The 20,741-nt window shown below is 52.9% G+C and overlaps 6 protein-coding genes across 6 annotated transcripts; 3 read left to right on the top strand and 3 right to left on the bottom strand.

Moving 5' to 3' along the window:
* Window positions 1-1,171: 1,171 nt before the first annotated feature.
* On the bottom strand, window positions 1,172-1,887 carry CRP63 (60S ribosomal protein L32; the record flags this gene model as incomplete). Its single annotated transcript, XM_051493324.1, has 6 exons — window positions 1,172-1,280; window positions 1,333-1,381; window positions 1,435-1,507; window positions 1,613-1,695; window positions 1,748-1,789; window positions 1,848-1,887. 6 exons carry the CDS (start codon window positions 1,885-1,887, stop codon window positions 1,172-1,174), a joined length of 396 nt encoding a protein of 131 aa, XP_051356555.1.
* A 609-nt stretch (window positions 1,888-2,496) lies between these two features.
* Window positions 2,497-5,817, bottom strand: J4E92_001916 (uncharacterized protein; the record flags this gene model as incomplete). The annotated part of the gene is made up of 5 exons (XM_051493323.1): window positions 2,497-2,944; window positions 3,005-3,265; window positions 3,426-4,493; window positions 5,161-5,281; window positions 5,718-5,817. The coding sequence occupies 5 exons, from the start codon at window positions 5,815-5,817 to the stop codon at window positions 2,497-2,499; spliced, it is 1,998 nt and encodes a 665-aa protein (XP_051356554.1).
* An 869-nt stretch (window positions 5,818-6,686) lies between these two features.
* On the bottom strand, window positions 6,687-8,926 carry J4E92_001915 (uncharacterized protein; the record flags this gene model as incomplete). The annotated part of the gene is made up of 4 exons (XM_051493322.1): window positions 6,687-6,863; window positions 6,915-8,322; window positions 8,371-8,544; window positions 8,598-8,926. 4 exons carry the CDS (start codon window positions 8,924-8,926, stop codon window positions 6,687-6,689), a joined length of 2,088 nt encoding a protein of 695 aa, XP_051356553.1.
* A 265-nt stretch (window positions 8,927-9,191) lies between these two features.
* On the top strand, window positions 9,192-10,309 carry J4E92_001914 (uncharacterized protein; the record flags this gene model as incomplete). Its single annotated transcript, XM_051493321.1, has 2 exons — window positions 9,192-9,816; window positions 9,867-10,309. The coding sequence occupies 2 exons, from the start codon at window positions 9,192-9,194 to the stop codon at window positions 10,307-10,309; spliced, it is 1,068 nt and encodes a 355-aa protein (XP_051356552.1).
* A 374-nt stretch (window positions 10,310-10,683) lies between these two features.
* J4E92_001913 (uncharacterized protein) lies at window positions 10,684-14,342 on the top strand (the record flags this gene model as incomplete). Its single annotated transcript, XM_051493320.1, has 3 exons — window positions 10,684-11,113; window positions 11,162-11,370; window positions 11,421-14,342. The coding sequence occupies 3 exons, from the start codon at window positions 10,684-10,686 to the stop codon at window positions 14,340-14,342; spliced, it is 3,561 nt and encodes a 1,186-aa protein (XP_051356551.1).
* A 1,752-nt stretch (window positions 14,343-16,094) lies between these two features.
* J4E92_001912 (uncharacterized protein) lies at window positions 16,095-18,058 on the top strand (the record flags this gene model as incomplete). Its single annotated transcript, XM_051493319.1, has 2 exons — window positions 16,095-16,198; window positions 16,246-18,058. The coding sequence occupies 2 exons, from the start codon at window positions 16,095-16,097 to the stop codon at window positions 18,056-18,058; spliced, it is 1,917 nt and encodes a 638-aa protein (XP_051356550.1).
* Between the last annotated feature and the right edge of the window lie 2,683 nt (window positions 18,059-20,741).

Raw genomic sequence — 20,741 nt, 5'->3', positions numbered from 1 at the left:
TCAGATCCCCTTCCCCGTACTTGCAACATTCGCTCCGATTCTCCAACTTCGTGAAACATTCCATCTCCGCACCCATGCCAGACAAGCAAATAGACAGCCAAAACCCTGCCTACAACGCCCGCTGCCACGCGACAAATACCGGCCTTCCTTTGAGCCCACGCGGCGCCTCACTTGCTTCTACGCGGCTGCACCCAGCGTACGTGCGACGGCGCCAAGAAGCAACCATGGCTCTTGCGCTGCCCCTTTGTGACTCGTACGGCTGGTCATACGGCTTTACTATCAGACTCCTTATCAATGTGCGTCGAGTTCACTCATCAATCTGATGGCGGTGAGTAGGTTGAGGAGTGGACATGGCTTGCGGCTGCGCATCTTCCGAGCAGGCGACGCGCTGAGTTGGTGTGCGCATCCGGAAACATGCCCGTCAGCCATGTTGATGCTTAGGCAGCTCAAGCAATTGACCAAAATAACCGGTAGTATTTCATCCAACAGGCATCTGCATAGTGCTAGCATGCAGGTCCGATGTTGCTTGTCGATGACATGAATGCGAAATCGACATCAAGGTATACTCGTCGCTGGTCAAAGGCTTCTGCGATAAAAGTCTAGCTGAATATTGTAACCCACTCTAACATCGTGGATGCAGTACCATTAACTCATAGAAGAACAGCTCGCAAGACTGAGCAACAACCGACGCGGCATATTTTACCGCAACCTCTAGTCGTCATCTCGATAGCCATGACCTGATCTGTGGCATGTGAAGAAGATCAGCCTGATTGATGCGCATTCGATGCTTGGCGCAGAGTACATGCAGCACCCAAGGCACTCTACGGACGATACCGCAACACACACGTTTGTTCTGCGCGGCCGGCAGTTGGGGTTGCGACATCAAAGCGGCTCTGCAGTGAGTCTAAGATCAAAAAGCATCACATCATACGTCATGTAGGAGATCTTGATTTGGCTCGTTTTTTCATTGCATTCCTACTGCTCCTGTCCCTTGATATCTTTGGTCATTCCGCAGTAACATGTCGCAATGCTTTTTGAAGTGCATGCCTCTCCCCATACCGTATCGAAGGGTACCGTGAGCCGAAGAGGATGAAAAGCCTTCCCATTGAGATCGTAACTAATCAGAGAGACGCCTTGTATGCCCCGCCCCAAAGTGAAAATCCGCACCCATCTACGACTCGGTCTTGACGCGGGCCTTGCCGTTGGTAACCTTGACACCGATCTGCTTCGCCCTGGCGATGATTTCGATGCGCTTTCGTGCTGATACAGCGTGGGCGATCCTGAAGGATTCATTAGTATGTTGGAAGGTGGAACGGAAGCTGGCGAACGTACTCTGCGGCGAAGGTCTGGTTGTGCATGAGGAGGAGGTCAACATCGGAGACTGCATCCGTTAGCGGGATCCTGGGGTGGTGTCGTACTCGATAGGTAGCATACCGTTGTTGACGACGAAGGCCTTGTGGCCGCTGGGCATCATGTGGCGGGTCTTCCTGTTGGAGCCGTATCCGATCTGTGAGGCGTTCCGTCAGCCCTGGTCCATCAAGCATTCCGTGTCCGCTCAGTGTCCACTCGATGACAAGGTTCTTCCTCCGCCCGGGTAGTTGGTAGTCCGTACCTTGGGCATAGCAGCCTGGCCCTTGAACCGCCTGCGGACGCGGTTGTCGATACCCTTAGGCTTGCGCCATGAGGGGTCGACGCCTGTCCAGTGTCAGATGCCAATCCCTTCACTTCCAGCTCCGGTGTCTCTTACACATAAAGCGGTCCGACTGGTGGCGGTTGAAGCGCTTGCGGTCTGTAAACGGATACGTCAGTCGCGAGTTTTCGAGGTCATGGAGGCAGATTCGGCGTACGCTTCTTGACGATCGGGACATGCTTCTTAGCGGCGACCATCTGGAATATCGTCAGTACAGTAACAGCAGTCCGCCTCGGTATACGCACTTTGACTGCTGTGTGGTTAGTTGTCGATGTGGTGTCGTCAAAAGTTGGCGTTGATGGATTTTGCGAAGGCGCCGCAGCTCAGTGGACACGCTAGTGGCACCTCGCTTACGCTGGCCCTAGCCACACCAAGAGCGCAGCGACCACCACCAACCTTCCTCGCCGAACAACAACGGACGCGACAAACAATGGTCATGTCGGCAGCAATGCAAACATCTTTGGACCCGACTCAACGACCTGCGCGCGTCTCATAACAGCGGCATCTTGTTTCTTCGCCTGCTTTGCGCTGCTGTCGACGGTCACTTGCTCCACTGTGTAATCACCCAGCACAAACGAAACAAAATAGATGGTGCACGGTGATGTATCATGCTGAGCTAGTCTATTTACTAGAAGATGCTCAAAGTGCTGTAAATCTGGCCATGGTATGGAATGCTCCCGTGAATCTCGTAACATGCATCAAGTAAACCCGCCTTCTGATGAGCAAAACGCCGGCAGCTGCTATAGCAGCAAAGCATGTCCTCTACCATAACTCCCCGCTAGTTTCATAGACCGTCTTGACCCAGATCAATAGTAGTCTTCGTCCATCGGCTGCTCTCCCGTGTCACCCCGCTTCTCCTTCTTGACGAACTCGACAAAGTCGTCAATGACAGACGGCCATGAAGACTCCTCGTTCCAGAAGCCCATGGTCTCATCTTCCAGCGAGAGCTGCGCGAACTTGAGTGTCTCGTTCCACATGTCCTTGTTGACGCTCTTCTTCCACGACGTATTGAGGAACTCAGTCCACCAAGTAAGCCACGGAGTGTTGGGACTTGACCACCGAACAGCAGACAAGGGCGAACTGAAGAGCAACTCCCAGTACACGGTGGCCATCTCGAGTGGAACAGCCCTCTGGTCCGCAGTCTTGGCAATGGTGAATGTGTACTTGTAAACCCGTGTGAAGACGTCTTTGTTGCCCGAGAGCTCGCTCTTGAGAATCCTGAGATACGACTTCTGTTTGTCGATGGTATCGCAGCTGCATTTGGGTTAGGTTCTAAATGACCTCAAAGACAACCTGAAGAATAGTGGCACTTACTGGCGCTCCAACCAACCCTTGACGAAGCCATCGCGGCTCATCTCGCCCATGGTAGGGGCCTGGACGATTTCAAGAGCCGCCAACGCATCTAGGCCCTCGGCATCGACGCCAGTTTCGTCGAAATACTGCATCGTGCCCTCTACTCCGACGATGTCTTTGTCTGGTGCACCAGCCTCTTGGTACCGATCGAACAGCTTGTTGAGATTGGTCTTCATCGCAGATGAGCCTTGGGAACCGCCGCTGTTGCTGCTGCTGTAGTAACTGCGTGATTTGTCAGTCTTTGTCAAGGAATTTAATGAGTTGCCAGTTGGCAGTTGTAACGAAAAGCTCGTCGTGAGTGACTTGTAATCCAGGCATATCGTAAAGGTACACGCGATACTGCTAATTCTTCAGTAATATGGAATGATTGAGCTGCACAGACATTTTCGCAGTCATGAACAGATGCACTGTGTCGATAGGTGACGACGTGGCATCGCTCAGCACGGGCACTTCATCAACCCCTGTCACCAATTTTATTCTTTCGATGATGATGCGGCAGAATTTGGTCCTGCCATCACGTCCCAGACCATGGAAGAAGGCCAGACGCGCCAACTTCCATTTTTCGAAAGCGGGAGCTGGGATCGTTTTGTGGTTGATCAATGGGAGGAGGTTGAAGAGCTTGGCGAACACACTCCGATTCGCAAGTGATAGTGATTGGATGAACGTGTTGTAGTTTACGCCTACGGTTATGGGCAAATGCCACAAGGCCTGTTCGATTCTCGGCCATATTTGGGTGATCCCGATGGACTCGAACCAAAGAGTCTCTTGTTTGCAGGAGTCCACATAGGAAGCATAGTCCATGGGAGCCATACATTTCAAGTAATGGCTCTCGAGAGCCCAGAGCGCAGCTTGTCCTGGGGTGTCTGAAGCTTGGGGACTGCGTCTTCCTGAGATGTCATGCTCGCTGTAGTCGTTGCTGTAGCCCCCAGAGCCGACGTAGTTGCCAGAACCACCGCGCAACGACACAGTCGGCTCTGAACCTAGGTGATGATCAGAGACGGAGGTGCGAAGTGAAGGCACTGTGGTAGTGTGCAAGAGCGCCAGCAGCTCCTCGAGTATAGTTTCCGGCAAGCATGTACTTGGAAGGGGAGTTGTGATACTGCGCGGATGTTGTAGAATGACCGAGTCTGTTCCCAAACTGCCGTATCGGATATGACGGGCTAGCGCGAACTGACTTTCTGGTGCGTTGGTAACGTTGGTAAGACTGAGACTGCTGTGTAGCACGCGGCTTAGGTGTTCCGCTTGGACTCGATGTTGCTCCGTTTGTAAACAGTCCAGACCCTCAACCAGGTGTGGTACGGCAAGCGGTCGGAAAGCTCCCTGAACTGTGTAGGTCTCGATACTGGACGCGGTGGAATCGGAGGAAGCAGCGGTGTTGCCAGAAGAGAGGCGGTCGTCGTCGGCGGTGTTGATTATGCTGACTGCGTGTACTTGGGCGGGTTGGACGTCCCTCAGATGAGAAGTTCGACTTGAAAGGCTCATAGATCGAGAGCTAGAGCATGAGCTGATGGAACTGATGCGTTCTCGTCTATTACGCCCGGCTAGCTGCCTAGCCCTGTCTTGTGAGGAACCGAACATGACGGCTGTGGATGTAGCGCACGACTGAGCTGAACTGACGAGTGGATGTGGCGTGTGTTTGGACGACTGCACCGAGGGAGGCTTATCGAGGGCTTTGTTGTGGGTGAGGAAATGCCGCAGGAGAAAGCGTGCTATTGTGCCAGCGCTTCGGACGGGACGGAGTAAGACCACTTTCAACTGTAGGTGCAGGAGCTTTACAGTGGCGTTGTGTTCTTGGAAGTCACAGCTGCATGTGCCCGCAGACCGCAGCTGCGTTGAACTCGATCTGTCACCATGACTTGCAGCTTCTTGCGCGACCCGAGCCCTCCTGCTTCTTTGTCTGTGATATGGTACTACCTCAGTCCCAAGAGGTATTGTGTTGTCCCTTCCCAGATGTGTGTCCGCAAGTATGTTCGTCCTGTGTTCAGGTGCTGGTCGGTTGGTTGATCGGTCGGTCGATACGTCGATTCGTCTGGATGGCGCGACGCGTCCGTAGATATAACAAGCATGCAAAAAATGTGTACTGTATATATGGACAACAAAGGAAAAGCTGTACTTACGCGTTCACGGCGTTCTGTGCATCCCAGCCATGGCTTTTGAGTGCCCTGACCGCGGTGGACTTGTCAAGTTGAGTAAAGCTGATGAACTGCTGGATTGCAGCTTTCTGCTGAGCAGTGTATACTGTAGGCATATTGTATTAGCGCCTTGTATCGAACTCCAGCTGTTGATTGCGAGCTCGATGTGAGGAAGCGGCGGGTTGGAGGGGTGGAGGGCGCAAGTCGGTGCGCAGAATTTGGTGATAGGGAATGGGTGCAGTGTTGAGAGACAAAGAATCGCGCAAAGTGAATTCACAGATTGGGTGCGCGTCTTGGTCGCCGAACCGTGGTGGACAATCGACAGAGTTGGCGATACTTGGGCGAGCTGTGACGCACCGACGAGGCAGCAATTGTAGGGCCGACCCCGCCGAGTCGACTCAACCCTTGCTCGTGCACCCAAGCCCCGGAATTAAGGCCGCGGCAAGCTAGCCTTGCATCTTTCGAGCTTCCAAGGTTGACATGCATCGCCGCCAAACCAATGACGGATAATCTTGAATGAAATGAGGAAACTGTCGACTTACCTTCGGGGGCTGCCTTTGCTCCTTTTTTGGGAGCCTTTGTCTTCTTTTCTGGACGGTCCATAGCGGCGGCGTTGTCTGTGTTTTTGCGCTTGGGCGGCATGGAGGATGCGGAGTCGTCTTCTTGGGTACCGTCGAGGGAGTCGCGTGGACGTTGAGGTGATTCAGCGTGGTGTTGAGGACTGTGACTTGGGATGCTGGGGACAGGCGAACTTTGCTCTGGTCGACAAGGAAGCTCGTGCGTCTCCTTAATACCTGTGCGCTTGCTGCTACAGCAAAGAAACCGACGGAGCAGGTCGCAAAAGACCATCACCAGTCCGCTTGCTCTCACTGGTGAATATTGCTGACGTGCGCGGGTAGCTAGTGCCTTCCTAATACAGGCGCGGGCAAAATGCTCGCAGTGAATGTGCAATGCAGAAAATCTATGGTGACCTTTGGTTAAGGTGCGGGTCCAACCAAGTTCAGGAGTGCATGCGCAAAGGAGGCGCGACGAAGTGACATGGAGCAACATCGGTTTGTCGACCTACTAGTCGCGTCGCAAAAGTGACGCGGCATCATGTGTTCGCCGTCTGCCTAGGGCAAACATGCACTTCTCAACGGTAACTATGCACCTACCATCCCAACTTCCGCGATCAGATCCGGTACCAATTGTGCGATGTGTCCAAGGAAAATGCTGATCACGCACTAGAGGATAGTAGAAGACAATATAGTAGAAGCCTACATCGCCTTAAAACTTGTTCCTGTTGAGGTTCATACTAAAGTAGACCGACTGCAGCGCACCAGCTTAGTCTCTTCTTTAATTACCTCTTAGTATACAGCCAGTGTTTGCGACTGCCTCCTACATGATCATCACGAACACCACACGCTGAGCTGCACCTGATAGTAATGGTTTCATGCCCATTGCCACGGGGGAACGCCAGACACATCTCTGATGCTCAATTCCAGGGTATACCTATGACAAACATCCAACGCCTATATCTTCACAATGTCAACACGCGTCCGTTCCCAGAGCTTGTGCGCGACTGCAACCCCTTTCTCCCTTTCTGCGTCACTGACGACAGCTGGTTGTATTATGACGCGGGCATATGTCCCTGCCGCGCGCCGTTTGGCTAAAGTGCCAGGGTTGACGACCAGTACAGACTCCACGACCTGGTCAGGGTTAGTATATCGTTCTCTAGTGGGCGAGCCATCTTAGCATACCTTGACTGTGCCTTGAAGCACGCTGGGAGTTATGAGTATGTCAGGCCGTACATTCAGCATTTCGCCCAATTTGAGATAGCTCGTGTCGAGCATGGTGCCCAACGGAAGAAATGGGCTGGGTAACTGTTCCTCCTCCAGCTCTTCACCCTCTTTCCGCTCACTGTTCCGTGCCTCATTCTTCATGACCTTCTCCTCAACTGGCGCGGGCATGAATTGCTGCTTTTCTCTTCCAGTTGGCGGAAAAATGGGCAAGAAACTCCGCTGCTCAAGGACGTTTCGAGCGCACCGTTCATAGATATTCGTACTTCGTGCCTTGCCGCCTGCCAGCTCTTCCCTACGTAGCATATCCAAGATATCGATTGACGACATGCCCACTGTCATTTCATTCATGCTGACAGTCATCGGGTTGGTCACACATTGAACCATCTTTCCTGCAGCGCCCAGGCTAAGCTCTTTTTTGATGAACTTATCCTGCGGAAACGCAGCATGGTGGTGATGCGCATCTCGTAAGCTGGGGACCAGAAGAACATTACATGTTGGTACGCGTTTGTTGAAGCTTTGGATGGCGCTCGAGACGTGGTGTCTGAACAGATCAGTCATGGTAGCCTGATCTGGGCTTACATTTGGCGGAGCATCAAAGTCTCCTGACCGAATTTGAGGATGTTCTGCGTCGAGGAACGGGCCCACTAGGATGATAGAGTCCGCGTATGCTTCAGCAGCATTGTCAAGGAAGGTGAGTAATGGGGCAAAGTCGAGATTCTGGTCGGTCGTGTAAGGTCCGGACGCAATCATGATGGTGAGAGGTCGTACATTCTCGGGATCGGAATCGGGCGTGTCGAGATATCTCGCGTTGATGGCATCCAATTCTTCGGGTCTTGTAGCAGGTGGATTCAGCAGTGGAAGTGATAGGACTTCCGACACTACGAATGAGTCACCCGAAGCGTTGGTACCACGCAGAGCAACAATCTGGCCGGGAAAGAAGTCATACGACGATAGCCCTTCTACGTTCAGCGGTACACGTCGGCCTGAGCCATGTCTTCGCGAGCCTTCAAGGACAAGTGATGCCGTGTTGAGTTTGCCTTCGCTTGTGTCGCTTGCAATTCTTCCGACTGCAATGATCTCGCTCGGTGACGGGTAATTGGGGTTGCCGAAGGCGCTTTCGTCCAGACCCGTTGTGTCCCTGAGTAGGTCACGGAACTCGTCAATCCTATCATCCAAGACTTCAGACGCTTCAGAGAGCTTCATGGCCATGGTGCGGTATGAGAACTTGGACATGTCCGTATTCGCCTTGAGTTTAATGCGAGGTTCTTTCGGTTCTTCTGACGGCGGCTCCGGGATGGCAATTTCGCTTTGCATGAATTGTTCGGTGATGTCGTTTGCGTTCGTACGGGAAGCGAAGTCAAAGACACTGAGTGGGCGTTAGAGCATGTCTGCGGTGTGCACCCAGTATACATACGGACCACCTGGGGCTTCAGCCTTCGGTGTCATAAATCCTCCAGGCGAACTCATCTCGTGAGCCTTGGTGGCCTTGCCTCCCGGTGTCTGGAAGTTGGCTTTGCGCTTTACTGTACTGCCATTGGCGCCGTTCGTTGTGCTTTGACGTGGGGTACCTGGCACGAGTCCTTCTAGTCTGCGTCCAGTCAATGACAATTTCCTAGATGTCTTTCCGCTGTTTAAACGTACATATCATACATGTCCCCACCCTTTGCTCGTGGTGTTGGCTGGCCCCGCTTGACTTCGTTTCTCTGCTGGGCCTTCCCTCTGCTCTCGCGCTCCAATGCATCTTGTATCGTCTTTTTAAAGTCTCGTGCCGTCTTCACGTCCATCTTGCTCTCTTCTCCGCCCATCTTCATGTTGTAGGCCTGCCATTTGAAATCCAGCTCCTCGGGCGAGATAGAATACAGCCGTGACATGGACTGCAGTTCAGCGAGGACATCGGCGGGGAATTGGTCATCCTTGGTGTCGCAGTAGCGCTCGAAGCGCTCGGTGAGTTCGGTCGTAAGGTCGTCCATGTTGTGTGTGACTGTGAGTATTCTGGGTGATGGCCGGGAGAGCACTTTGCGCGTGCGAACTCCGAAGACGCGTCGCGCGTGTCGGTGGGGCTAGCATGGAGGCGGCCTAGGGCGATCGACATGCATGCAGGGACCGCCATGCTTCCCAAAAAGTTGCCCAAGGCTGACACCAACGCCAACACGGCAACAAGGACTTCACCCAAGATACTTGAACAAGAACGGTAGACGAGACCAACTTGGGCTGATCAACTACATCCTGAACATAATGTCTGCAATTGGCCCCTTTGCGGAGCCTGCACCCGGCTGCAAGCCCGCCGCTGCCCCTGCCTTGACCGCCGAGCAGCAAACCAAATACGACGAGCTTCTCGCCGATGTCCGCACATGGGAAACGTTGCCCACCACGTCTGCAAAGACTGCCGAAACCTCACCAATCAGCGACGATGAGCGCATGTGGCTCACTCGCGAATGCCTCCTCCGATACCTGCGTGCCACCAAGTGGAACCTTCCCCAAGCGATACAGCGCCTGCGCTCGACGCTGGTATGGCGTCGGGAGTACGGCACCGACCGCTTCACTGCCGAGTACATCTCAGAGGAGAACGAAACCGGCAAGCAGGTCTTGCTTGGTTTCGACAACGAGGGAAGGCCGTGTCTGTACCTGCTGCCGCAGAACCAGAACACCAAGGAGACACCCAAGCGGGTAGAGCACTTGGTCTACATGCTGGAGCGCACCATAGCCTTGCACCCGCCTGGCCAGGAGAGTCTGGCACTGTTGATCGACTTCAGGAACACGGGAGCTGGTGGCACCCCTAGCATGGGCATCGCCAAGCAGGTCCTTGACATCTTGCAGAACCACTACCCCGAGCGACTTGGTAGGGCATTGCTCACACACCGTAAGGACCACTTCAATGCCCCACGTATGCACTACTGACATTACGAATAGTCCCATGGTATGTCAATGCCTTCCTCAAGCTCATCAACCCCTTTATCGACCCCGTCACCAAGTCCAAGATCAAGTCGAACGAGCCCCTGCCCAACCACGTGCCCACATCACAGCTCATGAAAGTCTCTGGCGGTGAAGTCGACTTCAAGTACGACCATTCCGTCTACTGGCCTGCGCTTGAGAAGATCTCCACGGAGCGGAGACAACAGAGGAAAGAGCGATGGGAGAAGGCTGGCAAGATCATAGGAGAGAGCGAGATCTACCTGTGGGGAGGAGACGAGCCTAGTCTTGGAAGTGCGACGGCAGAGAAGACTGCGGGCGAGGCTGCAGTGCCCGCAGCAGCCGAGAATACCGCTACCGCGTCCAACGGGGGGACAGAGCTTGTTGAGGGTGTTGAGAAGCTGGACATCAAAGAAGGCGAGCCGGTCAAGGCTGCTGCCTGAACGGTTGTTAATAATTGTAGACTGACATTTTCCCTATGAGCACTGTACATAATAGACCAATCGACCTCGTCCGACAAGGCAAAAGATGGTTGCCCGCACCGAGAGCGTTTCCCTGCCAAGTGAAGCACATGCATATGGGAATCTCACATTTGACTGACAAAGGGGCGGCAACAAGTGCAAGCAGATGTGACGGAGCGTTAAGGCGACACGTCGATGGCGTAGTGTCAGACGCACGTGCACGCAACCTTGCACTAAAAGTGCTCGGACATACAACGCGTCTCCCATCACCGTCCCCGCCTCAACTGTACCGATCGCGCCGCGCACTTCCACCACCACCTCGACCATCATCAGCGAGCCAATCGCGCGCAAAAAACATGAGCGCGACCGAATCACCCTCGGGGACTGATCAAGTCGCATCGTCGGCCGCGCGACGCAAATCCGGACGCGTATCCAAGCGACCAGCCAGATTCGCGCCCGGCGCAAGTCCAACCGGCAGCACGAAGCGCAAGCGCGGCGATGACAACGACAGCGGAGTCGACGCGACAGAGCCGCCGTCTGACGACGAGTCTGAGGAAAGCAGCGAAGACGAGCCAGATGAGGAAGAACTGAAAGAGCGCAGGCGCAAGAACAAGGCCAAGGCCTCTGCGCGCAAACCCGCATCCAAGAAGGCAAAGACGAACGGCGAGAGTGTCAGTCTTGCGATTCGGCCCGCCAGTAATGCGACCAAGAAACCGGCTACCAAGCGGCCGCGAAAGGCGCCTGTGCGCAAGAGCGCGCTGCCCGATGAGACTGAAGGCTTATACGGTACGTGTGCGGGTACGCCGGGAACACACACAAGCTAACATGCGGCAGCCGATGTGTTTGCCAGCGGAGACCGACTCGAGGATGTCGCTGCACGATGGGTCGCCCGCTTCAACGAGCATGAAGCAAAAGCTGTGGCTGAGATTGTCAACCTGGTGCTGCAAGCTTCAGGCTGCGATCTGCGGATAAATGAAGACGACATAGCAGATCCAGACAATGCGCCAAACCGCGTAGCCGAAATTCAAGAAGAATTCCAGCAGGTAGGCTGCGGTACTTCGCACACGACTCTTCACTTGTTAACACATCGCAGTACGAAGTCACAGAGTACCCACTAATCGCCAAGGCCAAAGACGGCGGAGGCAATGCTTTCAGGAACGCGCTACAGGGCTTTTTCATCACTCTCATACAAACCGCTGCGCAGTCAGGCCTTCTGTATGAGAGCGCAGAGCTTATCGAGAATATTTCGGTGTGGCTGGGCGCCATGTCCTCGACCGGCAACCGTCCTTTCCGTCACACAAGCACGGTTGCTTCGTTAGCCATCACGACTGCACTAGCCCAAGTTGCCGCCGATCTCGTCGAGAACACAGCAAAGCGCGTTCGTCAAAGCGAAGCGGAAGCCAAGAAGTCTAGAGTCAACAAAGCACGTGTCTCCGCGGCGGACCACGAGATAGAAGAGTACAACCAGAAGCTAGAGTTCGTGGGAGGGCAGCTGGATGATTGGTTCGCCGCAGTCTATGTCCATCGTTATCGCGACGTGGATCCTAAGATTAGAGTCGACAGCGTGGTAGCGCTGGCAGACTGGATCATCGCATACCCCGACAAGTTCTTCGATGGCACGAAACTCCGCTACTTGGGCTGGGTTCTCTCAGATCCAAATCCATCGACACGCATAGAGGTTCTCCACCAGCTCGCGCGGCTCTTCAAAGATGAGAGTAAATTGGCTGGACTGAAGACCTTCACGGAACGCTTTCGACCACGTATCGTCGAGATGGCCACGCACGACGCCGAGGTCAATGTGCGTGCTGCAGCCGTGGACTTGCTCGACATTCTTCGCGAGGCAGGCTTCCTGGAGCCTGATGACATCGATTCCGTCGGTAAACTCATCTTCGACTCCGATGCAAAGGTCCGCAAGGCTGTGGTAGGCTTCTTCGCTGAGAACGTTAACGCCGCATATGAGGCCACCGTAGAAGATATGGGAGGTGAAGAAGCTCTCAATGAAGCCTTGGCGCCAGCCGACGAAGAGGAGGAAGAATACCACAACCCCCGACTGGAATGGCTGAAATTGAAATGCCTCGTCGACCAGCTGCTCTCATACGACGAAGACGAGGTTGAGCTCCCTTCACAGATCCAACGCATGTCTCCTGGCACAGAATTGGAGCTGATTGCCAACGGTATTGAGACCCGCTGCTCGCTCGCGGCTCAAGCGCTGTACGACGTTGTTCCTGAAATCCGATCATGGGAGGTTGTAGCTGGCTATCTCCTCTACGACCATTCTCAGACTGCGCAGGACGAGAGCGAAGATCCCGAAATCATGCTTCGCCAAACATGTCGGCTCGAAGAGAAGCATGAGACTGTTCTCCTGGACATTTTGAGTGCTGCAGTCCGTATTCGGCTACAGCGCTTCGCAGACATGCAGAAGGATAAGAAGAAAACCAAGACGCAACGCGAGAGCGATAAAGAAGAGCAGTCAGACATGGCTCGACGACTCTCCTTGCTCATTCCTCAGCTTCTGAAGAAGTTTGGCGCTATACCCGAAACTGCAGCATTGTGTCTTCAGTTGGAGCGTGAGCTGAACCTCGACGTATTTGAGGAGTTACGGCAGAATGCAGCTCTCATAACACTGCTTGACGACATCAACAAACAGTTCCTCACTCATCACAACGAGCGCGTCCTTGGAGAAGCTATCAAGTCTATACTTCATGCTCAAGAGAGCGAAGAGTTACGAGAAACCGTGGATCTTAAGGTGCAAGCGCTTTGGGATGACCTGATCAACACCTTCGACGCGCTTCGACGAGACAAGGATTTATCCGTGCGAGGTAATCTTGATGAGAATGTTCTTCGTGGGCTATCCAATGTCGTACTGAAGATGTCGCAACTAGCAGTTGTCTCGAACGCTACTCTGCTCGAACAGATTGTTACTCCTGCAAAGTCGAAAGGCAAGGGGAAGAAAGCCGCCCTGAATACGCCACCTGTCGACGCAGTACTGCAGATAATCGAGCGCGGAGTACTGGTCGAAGAGGCAGACGGAGAAGTTGAGGAGGCAGACGACACTCTTGTCAGTCATGCAATCTACTTAATGTTCGGATACTTCATGTGGAAGTGCAAGGCTTGCACTATTCATGTCGAAGAAGGTACCAGCATGCCTGAAGACGAACTCATGGCCTTGGTCGAGCGAAGAGATAACTGCGTCACATCACTGATGAAAATTATGGAGGGTCGAAAAGGCACATCCGAAGTACGACTAAACGCGACAAACCTTTTCCTAGACATCCACACCATGTTTTGCAACCTTAGGGTCAAGAAGGAAAGGATGGTGAAGACGCCCAAGAAGACGCAGGGTCGCGGTTCAAATGCAGCCAACGACGACTGGGAAGCTCTCTGTCGCGACATCGATGGTAACACTACGAAACTCATTCTCCAGATTCTTACGGCCTGGGAGAACTATCTGGCTAAGCTCACCCACAAGCGCTTAGAAGAGCCAGACATCGACGACGAGCCTATCGATCCGGACGACGAGCCTGAGAGTGACGAAGAAGACGCTGCGGACGAGCATGGTGTATCCGAAAAGAAAGTGCGCGCTCTTCTGGTAGACGATCAGTTCTGCCGGTTCGGTGCGCGCATTGTACATGCAATACATGCCGGGGCCCTCGACAGCGATGGTTCAGGCGCAGTGCGCAAGCGTCTCGAGCGTAACAGATTGAAGCTCACACCAAACTTTAGAGAGGTTGTGAATCATCTCGATGCCTCCAAACAGCGCAAAGTCACTAAGAAGATATCAAAGACGGCGAAGCCGAATGCCACATCGGCTAAGAGCGCAGAAGTAGTTGAGCTAGATAGCGATGAAGATGAGGAAGAAGAGCAGGAGCACGAACAGGAGGTCCCTGGTGACGGGATTGAGGATGAAGAGATGGCTGATGGCGATGCCGAGCAGACTAACGGTGTGGAGCCAATTGCGAATGGCGAGGAGGATGCCGAAGTTAATGGTGACGAGGAGAGCATTCTCGGTGATTGAGTATGAATGTGGGTTTACGATTGTTCACTTCGTCTCTTCGAATTCGTTCTCTACGCACATTTACGGCAAAGTACGTTCAGAGGCATGTCCTCTGATGTTTCTCATCGATTTGTTGCTGTATATCACGGCTGCAGCATGGCGCTCCGGCGTTACCATGTTACCTAGGTAGGCTGTCTGGCTGCTACAAGGGTTATGGCGCTTCCTCTGTACGTAGTTCCAAGAGACGATTTCATTTCGCTTTGACACGATGAAATAGTTTAGAACAATGATCTTCATCTTGCAAACATATGATGACACGATAGCTATTGACTGCCTGCCTGGCTGAAGTTTTGACGAGCCGCTTCATGCTCCAGTGGCCACTGCGAACTCGCAAGTCCTAGGGATGCATGTCAGTGCTTCCAGCCCTAGGCACGTGAATGGCGCGCATAACCTTAGCTTCCAAGGTTAAGCGACTCCGGGAGTCTGGAACCTCACCACCTCCCGTCCATGATCACCTCTGGTCCGGTGAGTCCGCAGAATGCGATGTCGCCTCCACGAAACCCTACTGATCCGAATGCGCATTTGATATTTCTCATGAGCATCCGTAATGGGGGGTAGCGCCAATATGAGCGCTCCGCCCCTGCCTCCGCACATGCAGTGCCAAGCCAGACGTCGTCGAGGAAGACCCAGCTGAGTAGCTCTGGATCAGCCACGCTTTTACTTTGTCGCTTCTCTCTTCCCGTTTCGTGTCGCGCAAGTCGGAATTTTCGCATTCCTTCTCTCGCGTCTTGTCAGATCTGCAGGCTGGGAAGCTTAACAGACACCAAAATAGTCCATGATGCAGATCAGACACTGCAAGCCTCATTCTTGGCACGACAAGCTCGTAGCTGAAGACTTTGCCAGCGCATGCAGTCAGCAGCTTCTTGAATTTGTGATCATGTTACTTCGCGCGCCTTGCTCACGCTTCGCATCACCTCCGATGTCTTCGCGCGTACAAATGATCTTACGAATCTGGAAAGTTCAAAGATCACTCCTGCAGCTGTGGTACAGGAAACCACGACCATTTGCAAGAGATGCGGCAATTGGTCGGCAGCGGATATTCCAGCTCATGTCGCTAGACCCCGATCCAAGCCATCGGCGACCCAGATCTTGGTAGTCGTACATCTGGATACGAGAAGCTTTGTCTTGGCAGTTGTCAGCCGCTTCCGCACCCCAGGTTTCCCCATGTGGGTACGATGGCCCACGCAGGGCTGAAAAGGTCGAGATCAGTCTCTGGTTGTCTTGCGGCGACTAAACTAGCGAGAGATCATATGGAAGCCTATCACACCTCTGACAAAGAGAAAAAGATCCTTGTTCTTCTAGAAGAGGAAGTCCAAGCAGTACCTTGGCACCTTGAACTACACCGCAATAAACATCTTGTGGCAGCCCGCCCCATGTTACTACACTCTGCCGAACGTCTTGGAAATATCGACGGCGTCCGCCATCGATGTGGTACTGGTCACAAAGGCAGCTGTGATCTGGCTGGAGCGTTAGGCAGGCTTCGAGACCAGTACTCGCTTGGATATCTCCATGATTCTGAGGCTAACAAGCTCAGAGTGTCCATCTTAGTGCACTAGTACTATGTCGCCCTGTCCGACTTCGAGAAGCAAGACTACCTTGCAACTTGATGCGAGAAGGTAGCCTCCACAACACATATATAACCATCTCATCTCTCCACCTCGATTATATCCACACCAGACCTCCAACACAATTCATCAAACTGGACAATAGAAGATGTCTCGCGTATCAAGGCTCGCCTCTTTCCTTGCGCTGGCCTCAACGGGTCTGGCTCAACTTCCGAACATCCAGCCGTTCACTGTTACTGGATCTCTGGACGGGTACGTCTGTCACGTTCGAATATGAATTCGATTCTAACACAATGCAGTTGCAATGCTAAGAGCACGGAGTACAATTCCGGTGGTTCAATCTCAGTCAACAACTGGAATATTGAAGTGCCACAGAATCTCATCGTTCAGTTCCCCGTAGTGTGGGCACCATTCCGGGAACTCTGCGATGCAGGAGCCCTTGGCTTCGAGACTACCGTCGTTGGCAACATTGTGGGCGGTAAAGTTATTGCTGGACAGGTTTCAGTCGCCCAACGCTTCGGTCTCGAAGGCAGCCAAGGATATATCTCGGCAATCAACGATGACGGTACGCTTCAGATCGCCAGTGGTCCAACTGTCCGAATCAACGACCCTGATGGCTTATTTGGACCCCAGTATAACTCTCAGAAATACTGGATCGCCGACACAGCTAGTCCGTCGGTAACATCGTTCTCGGGATTTCCTATGTGTATTCCATACTCTGGAAACACCGCCAAGTGCTCAAGCTCGAATCGGCCCAACAGTCAGTCGTTCACGCCCCAAGATCCACTCAGCATGGTTCCATTCAAGGTCGGCGACTTCATTGAGTACTCTGGTCTCAAAGTTGGAGGCAATGAAATCCTCGCCTCGTCGATCGTGTGCATCAGCTTGCACATCACGACACAAGCTAGCGAGAGTGTACCCAACTACATTCGCGTTGAAGACTTCCTCATTGGCGTTCCTGACAACTCACCGAATGTGGAGTTTGCCGATATCCGCGTGATCGGTTTCCTGTCCAGCTGCTCCGGCGCTGTAGTTACTATCAGTGCTATCGATGTCGACCCTTGCACGGGCAAGGAAACATATCGTTCCATCGGCACAGCCACTCCAAAGCAGGAGACTCGCTGCAAATGGGAGGCTCGCATTGCTTCGCCAGCTCAGGCCCCCTTCACCCGCGAGTACCGCATTACGACCAACACACCTGTCAAAGAGACCAAGGACGGTATCAAGGCAGGTCAGTTCATTGCAGCTGTTAGCGAATGGATCTTCCCTGAGGTCGATGTGCCTGGAACCAACCCGCCAGCCTACCCATTCAACGACATTCGGGGACTGGTTCAGGGTGACTTCCTTGATGGCAAGCAGTACGGACCTCTGTCACCGTTCCCAGGTCCCAGCCCGCCATCGCCATCCAAGATCTGCAGTCCCGCAGACATCCCAGACCCCAACGCAACCCCTTCGGCTACTCCCTCAGCTACCCCTTCGCCCAACCCCAACCCAGATGAGCCAGCTACACCACAGACTGCCCCAATCGCCTCTGTCGCAAGCTTTGCGTCTGCTCTGCGCGTCGGCACCAGTGTAACACTCTTGGGTTCCAACACCGCTGATGGTCTCAAAGACACTGATCTGAACTTCAGCTGGACCAAGACCGCGCCTTCCTCGGCGACCGTTAGCATCACCAACGCCAACAGCCCCAGCGCCACATTCCTCGCACCCAAAGTAACAACCGAGACATCCTTTACCTTCGAACTCACCGTCACCTCCAAAACCGACGCCACAAAGACCAGCAAGGCAACCGTCACTGTCAAGATAAACCCCACTTTGGCCGACACCGTCACCCTGGACACATACACTTGGGAGTCGAAGCAATCTGGCAGCATCACTGCGACATGTACCTCCAATGTGAAGAACGGAGATAACAAGGTCATGACGCTGCTTCTCAACGGTACCATAAAGCGGACTATGGTAGCTGTGAACGGAAGTCCAGGTAAATGGACATACAGTGCTAGAGATACCGCGAGACCGAACAACTTGAAGTGTGTGAGTGATTTGAAGGGAGAGAGTGCGGTGAGGCAGGGTACTGCTACGACGAGAAGGAGGAGAGCTGTTGTTTGGTAGAGGATGATTAATGTATCTAATGATTGATGAATGATTAATGAGTCTGCGAAACTTTTCTTCTCTTGTCGCCTGCCTGACTGACGGTGAAGGCTACATCGCTGTTCAGCTTTCGGTAACAGGCTGACGATTCCTCGCTGATCTTTCTTGCCAATCACGTCTTGCAGCCTCCGCCCCCAAAGCTGAACCCCAGCGCCTTCTCCGTACTCTGCACTGGGTATGTTTAAAAAGTCAAGGATGCCCGGCTGATGGCTTTCGCAACATTGCGCTTGGCTCCTCCACGTCATTTCTCAGCCTTGTTAGCTATGAACTGCAAAAGTGAGAACATCGGAAATGCCATTCCTGATATCGCTGGTGTTGGGGCGAGTTCATCTTCGACGCACACACTGCCTGTTCTGACTCTCATTTAGATCATTCCAGCTTTTGCGATCCTAGCAGGCCTATCTTTGGTATTCGCAAGCATCGGCTACTACATAACTTTACAAGCCAAGTCGTTACATCTCGATGCCTCGGGTGACGAGAATCCCGATAACGAATGGGAAGCCAAACGAACGCGGTTCGTCCGTTTACAGAGGCTTGACCTTACGGAGAAGGTCCTTGGGTCAATCAGCGAAGTTCAGCTATTCAACGGTATACATCCGCATCGCTGCTGCCTTATTGACGCAGTCGCTAATCTGACGAGGCATCGCGCTCCTCATTGCTGCAATGGTCCAGAGAAACAGCCTCAGTCTTTATCATCTGCATGTAGTTTACGATACTGTCAACTTCACTGCGTAAGCTAACATCACACTTTGTGCTACTCTGGCTGAACAGCGACAGCGTGTCATTTACAGCCTCGGTGTTCGTTGTCTGGCTTTCTCGAAAGATGCAAAAGGGAAACGGCGAAAACGGGCTTGGGAACAGCACACGACCCGAACCTCTACAAATACGGCGGTTACCATGGATGACGTCTCTTGTATCCACTTCGCTATGGATTATTGTCTTTTGCATACTCTATCTGGTTTACGCGGTCCTCTTCGGTATAGCCCTCGGGAGATGGGATGTCGAGAAGTTTGGCTATTGCTACCGCGACCGAGGCATCACAAGTCCACACCAACGACATCCCGAGGCCGACCATGTATACCTTAGTATCACATGCTTATACATGTTTGGTTTACTGAGTAATAGCTACGCAGACTCGCATAGAGACTCGGTCTTGGTCGACACATTCTGGCCTATCTCGATTCGAGAGAGACACGGTACACTCCTTGGTCCCGTGACTTTTTACGAGAAGAAGATTAATGATGCGACCAATACCATTATTTCATATGAGAAAAGAGCCAGGGATGCGATCAGCTCTTATTTTCTTCGGTATCCTAGGTTTTCCCGAATCCTTTCAGTATATGATATCCCGCCTTCATCTTCAGACATAAAACTCCTTGCAGCTATCCAGGTGTACTTGAAGTTCAATACGGAATTTGCTTTGGTGTGCATTCCGCTCGCCCAATTTTTGCTCCACTTGTACATGGTATGGGCGATCCGGTCTGCAAATCGTATGCATCTACAGGGCGAATCTGAAGACACGTGGGGTTTTGGTCAGGTTGTTGCGCTGGTTCAAATCCTCCCCATACTAAAGGGATGTGTGAAAGACTGCATGGTTAAGTATGCCGCGAGGAACCTGCACATTTGCTGACACAGACAGACTACCGGATAGCAATAGCGAGATGGAACAAAGAACATGGCGAAAGTGGACGTACTCAAATACGGCAAGCTTCGCCTGATGGAAGAGTTGCTGTAGGAGGATGTGACTTTGAGAGCAGTGGATGACAACACCAGGGCCCAAGTAGAAGTTATTCTAGTAGACCACTATTGTGTCTCGAGCGGAGACAAGGCCGAAATGATCTATAGAGGAGATTAAGGGGTGAATGGAAACTTCGATAGCGCACATCTAGTCTTAATTGCGAACCGTGAAAGTGTTGCTATCTTCAACACTTTACGCTGAGATACCCTTCCTGGCGACGCTGTTTATAGCAATGTGGAAATTTGGTGCTCTAGAGGAGTCATAGCTGTTGGCACCGCCCCTCATAGTCATCCAGGAAATCGTGACTGCAATCAACGCTTCCCAACATTTTGCCTGACCTGGCGATGTGACCCACGGGTAACGGACGGGAAGAAGACGCCTCGAAACGAACTCAACCGTGGATCGCATACAGCTTTCGACAGAATGCGACAGTATTGCCTTTTGCGGGTATCTCAGGGGCTGGCGGGACGATCCAGGGTATTATTGCGGAAGCTTGTCTGGTGTGGATGTCTTAGCGTGAACAACAAGACATGTCAACACCTCACGCCGTCTACTCACTCACCCACGATATGGCGACTGCAATCAATGGATACTGTGGAATCTGCTCATTATGGTAGTATCGTGAAGTACCGTTCCATGGGAGGCAGGTCGGCGACATGACTGCGAGATGCGTCATGCCGCTGTCGTACCGTGGAATTGTTGACATCGAGGCTGCAATGGCTCGTCTCTACACCCAGGTTTCGCAGCAGTAATCAATGTTTTCTTCAAGACTTGCTCCATACGGCGTGGTCGTGCATGCGCGACTGAAAACTCTTTAAGTTGAGTCAGGCGTTAATGGGCGAAGTATGTCTTTGTATCGTGGTGCCGCGGATGGTAGAGGGCGATGGATGGCATCGGTCCTTTTAG

The sequence above is a fragment of the Alternaria infectoria genome, assembly GCF_024043175.1.
Source record: "Alternaria infectoria strain BMP 0036 chromosome Unknown scaffold_2, whole genome shotgun sequence".
NCBI lineage: Eukaryota > Fungi > Ascomycota > Dothideomycetes > Pleosporales > Pleosporaceae > Alternaria > Alternaria infectoria.
This window is presented reverse-complemented; position numbering and strand designations above follow the sequence as displayed.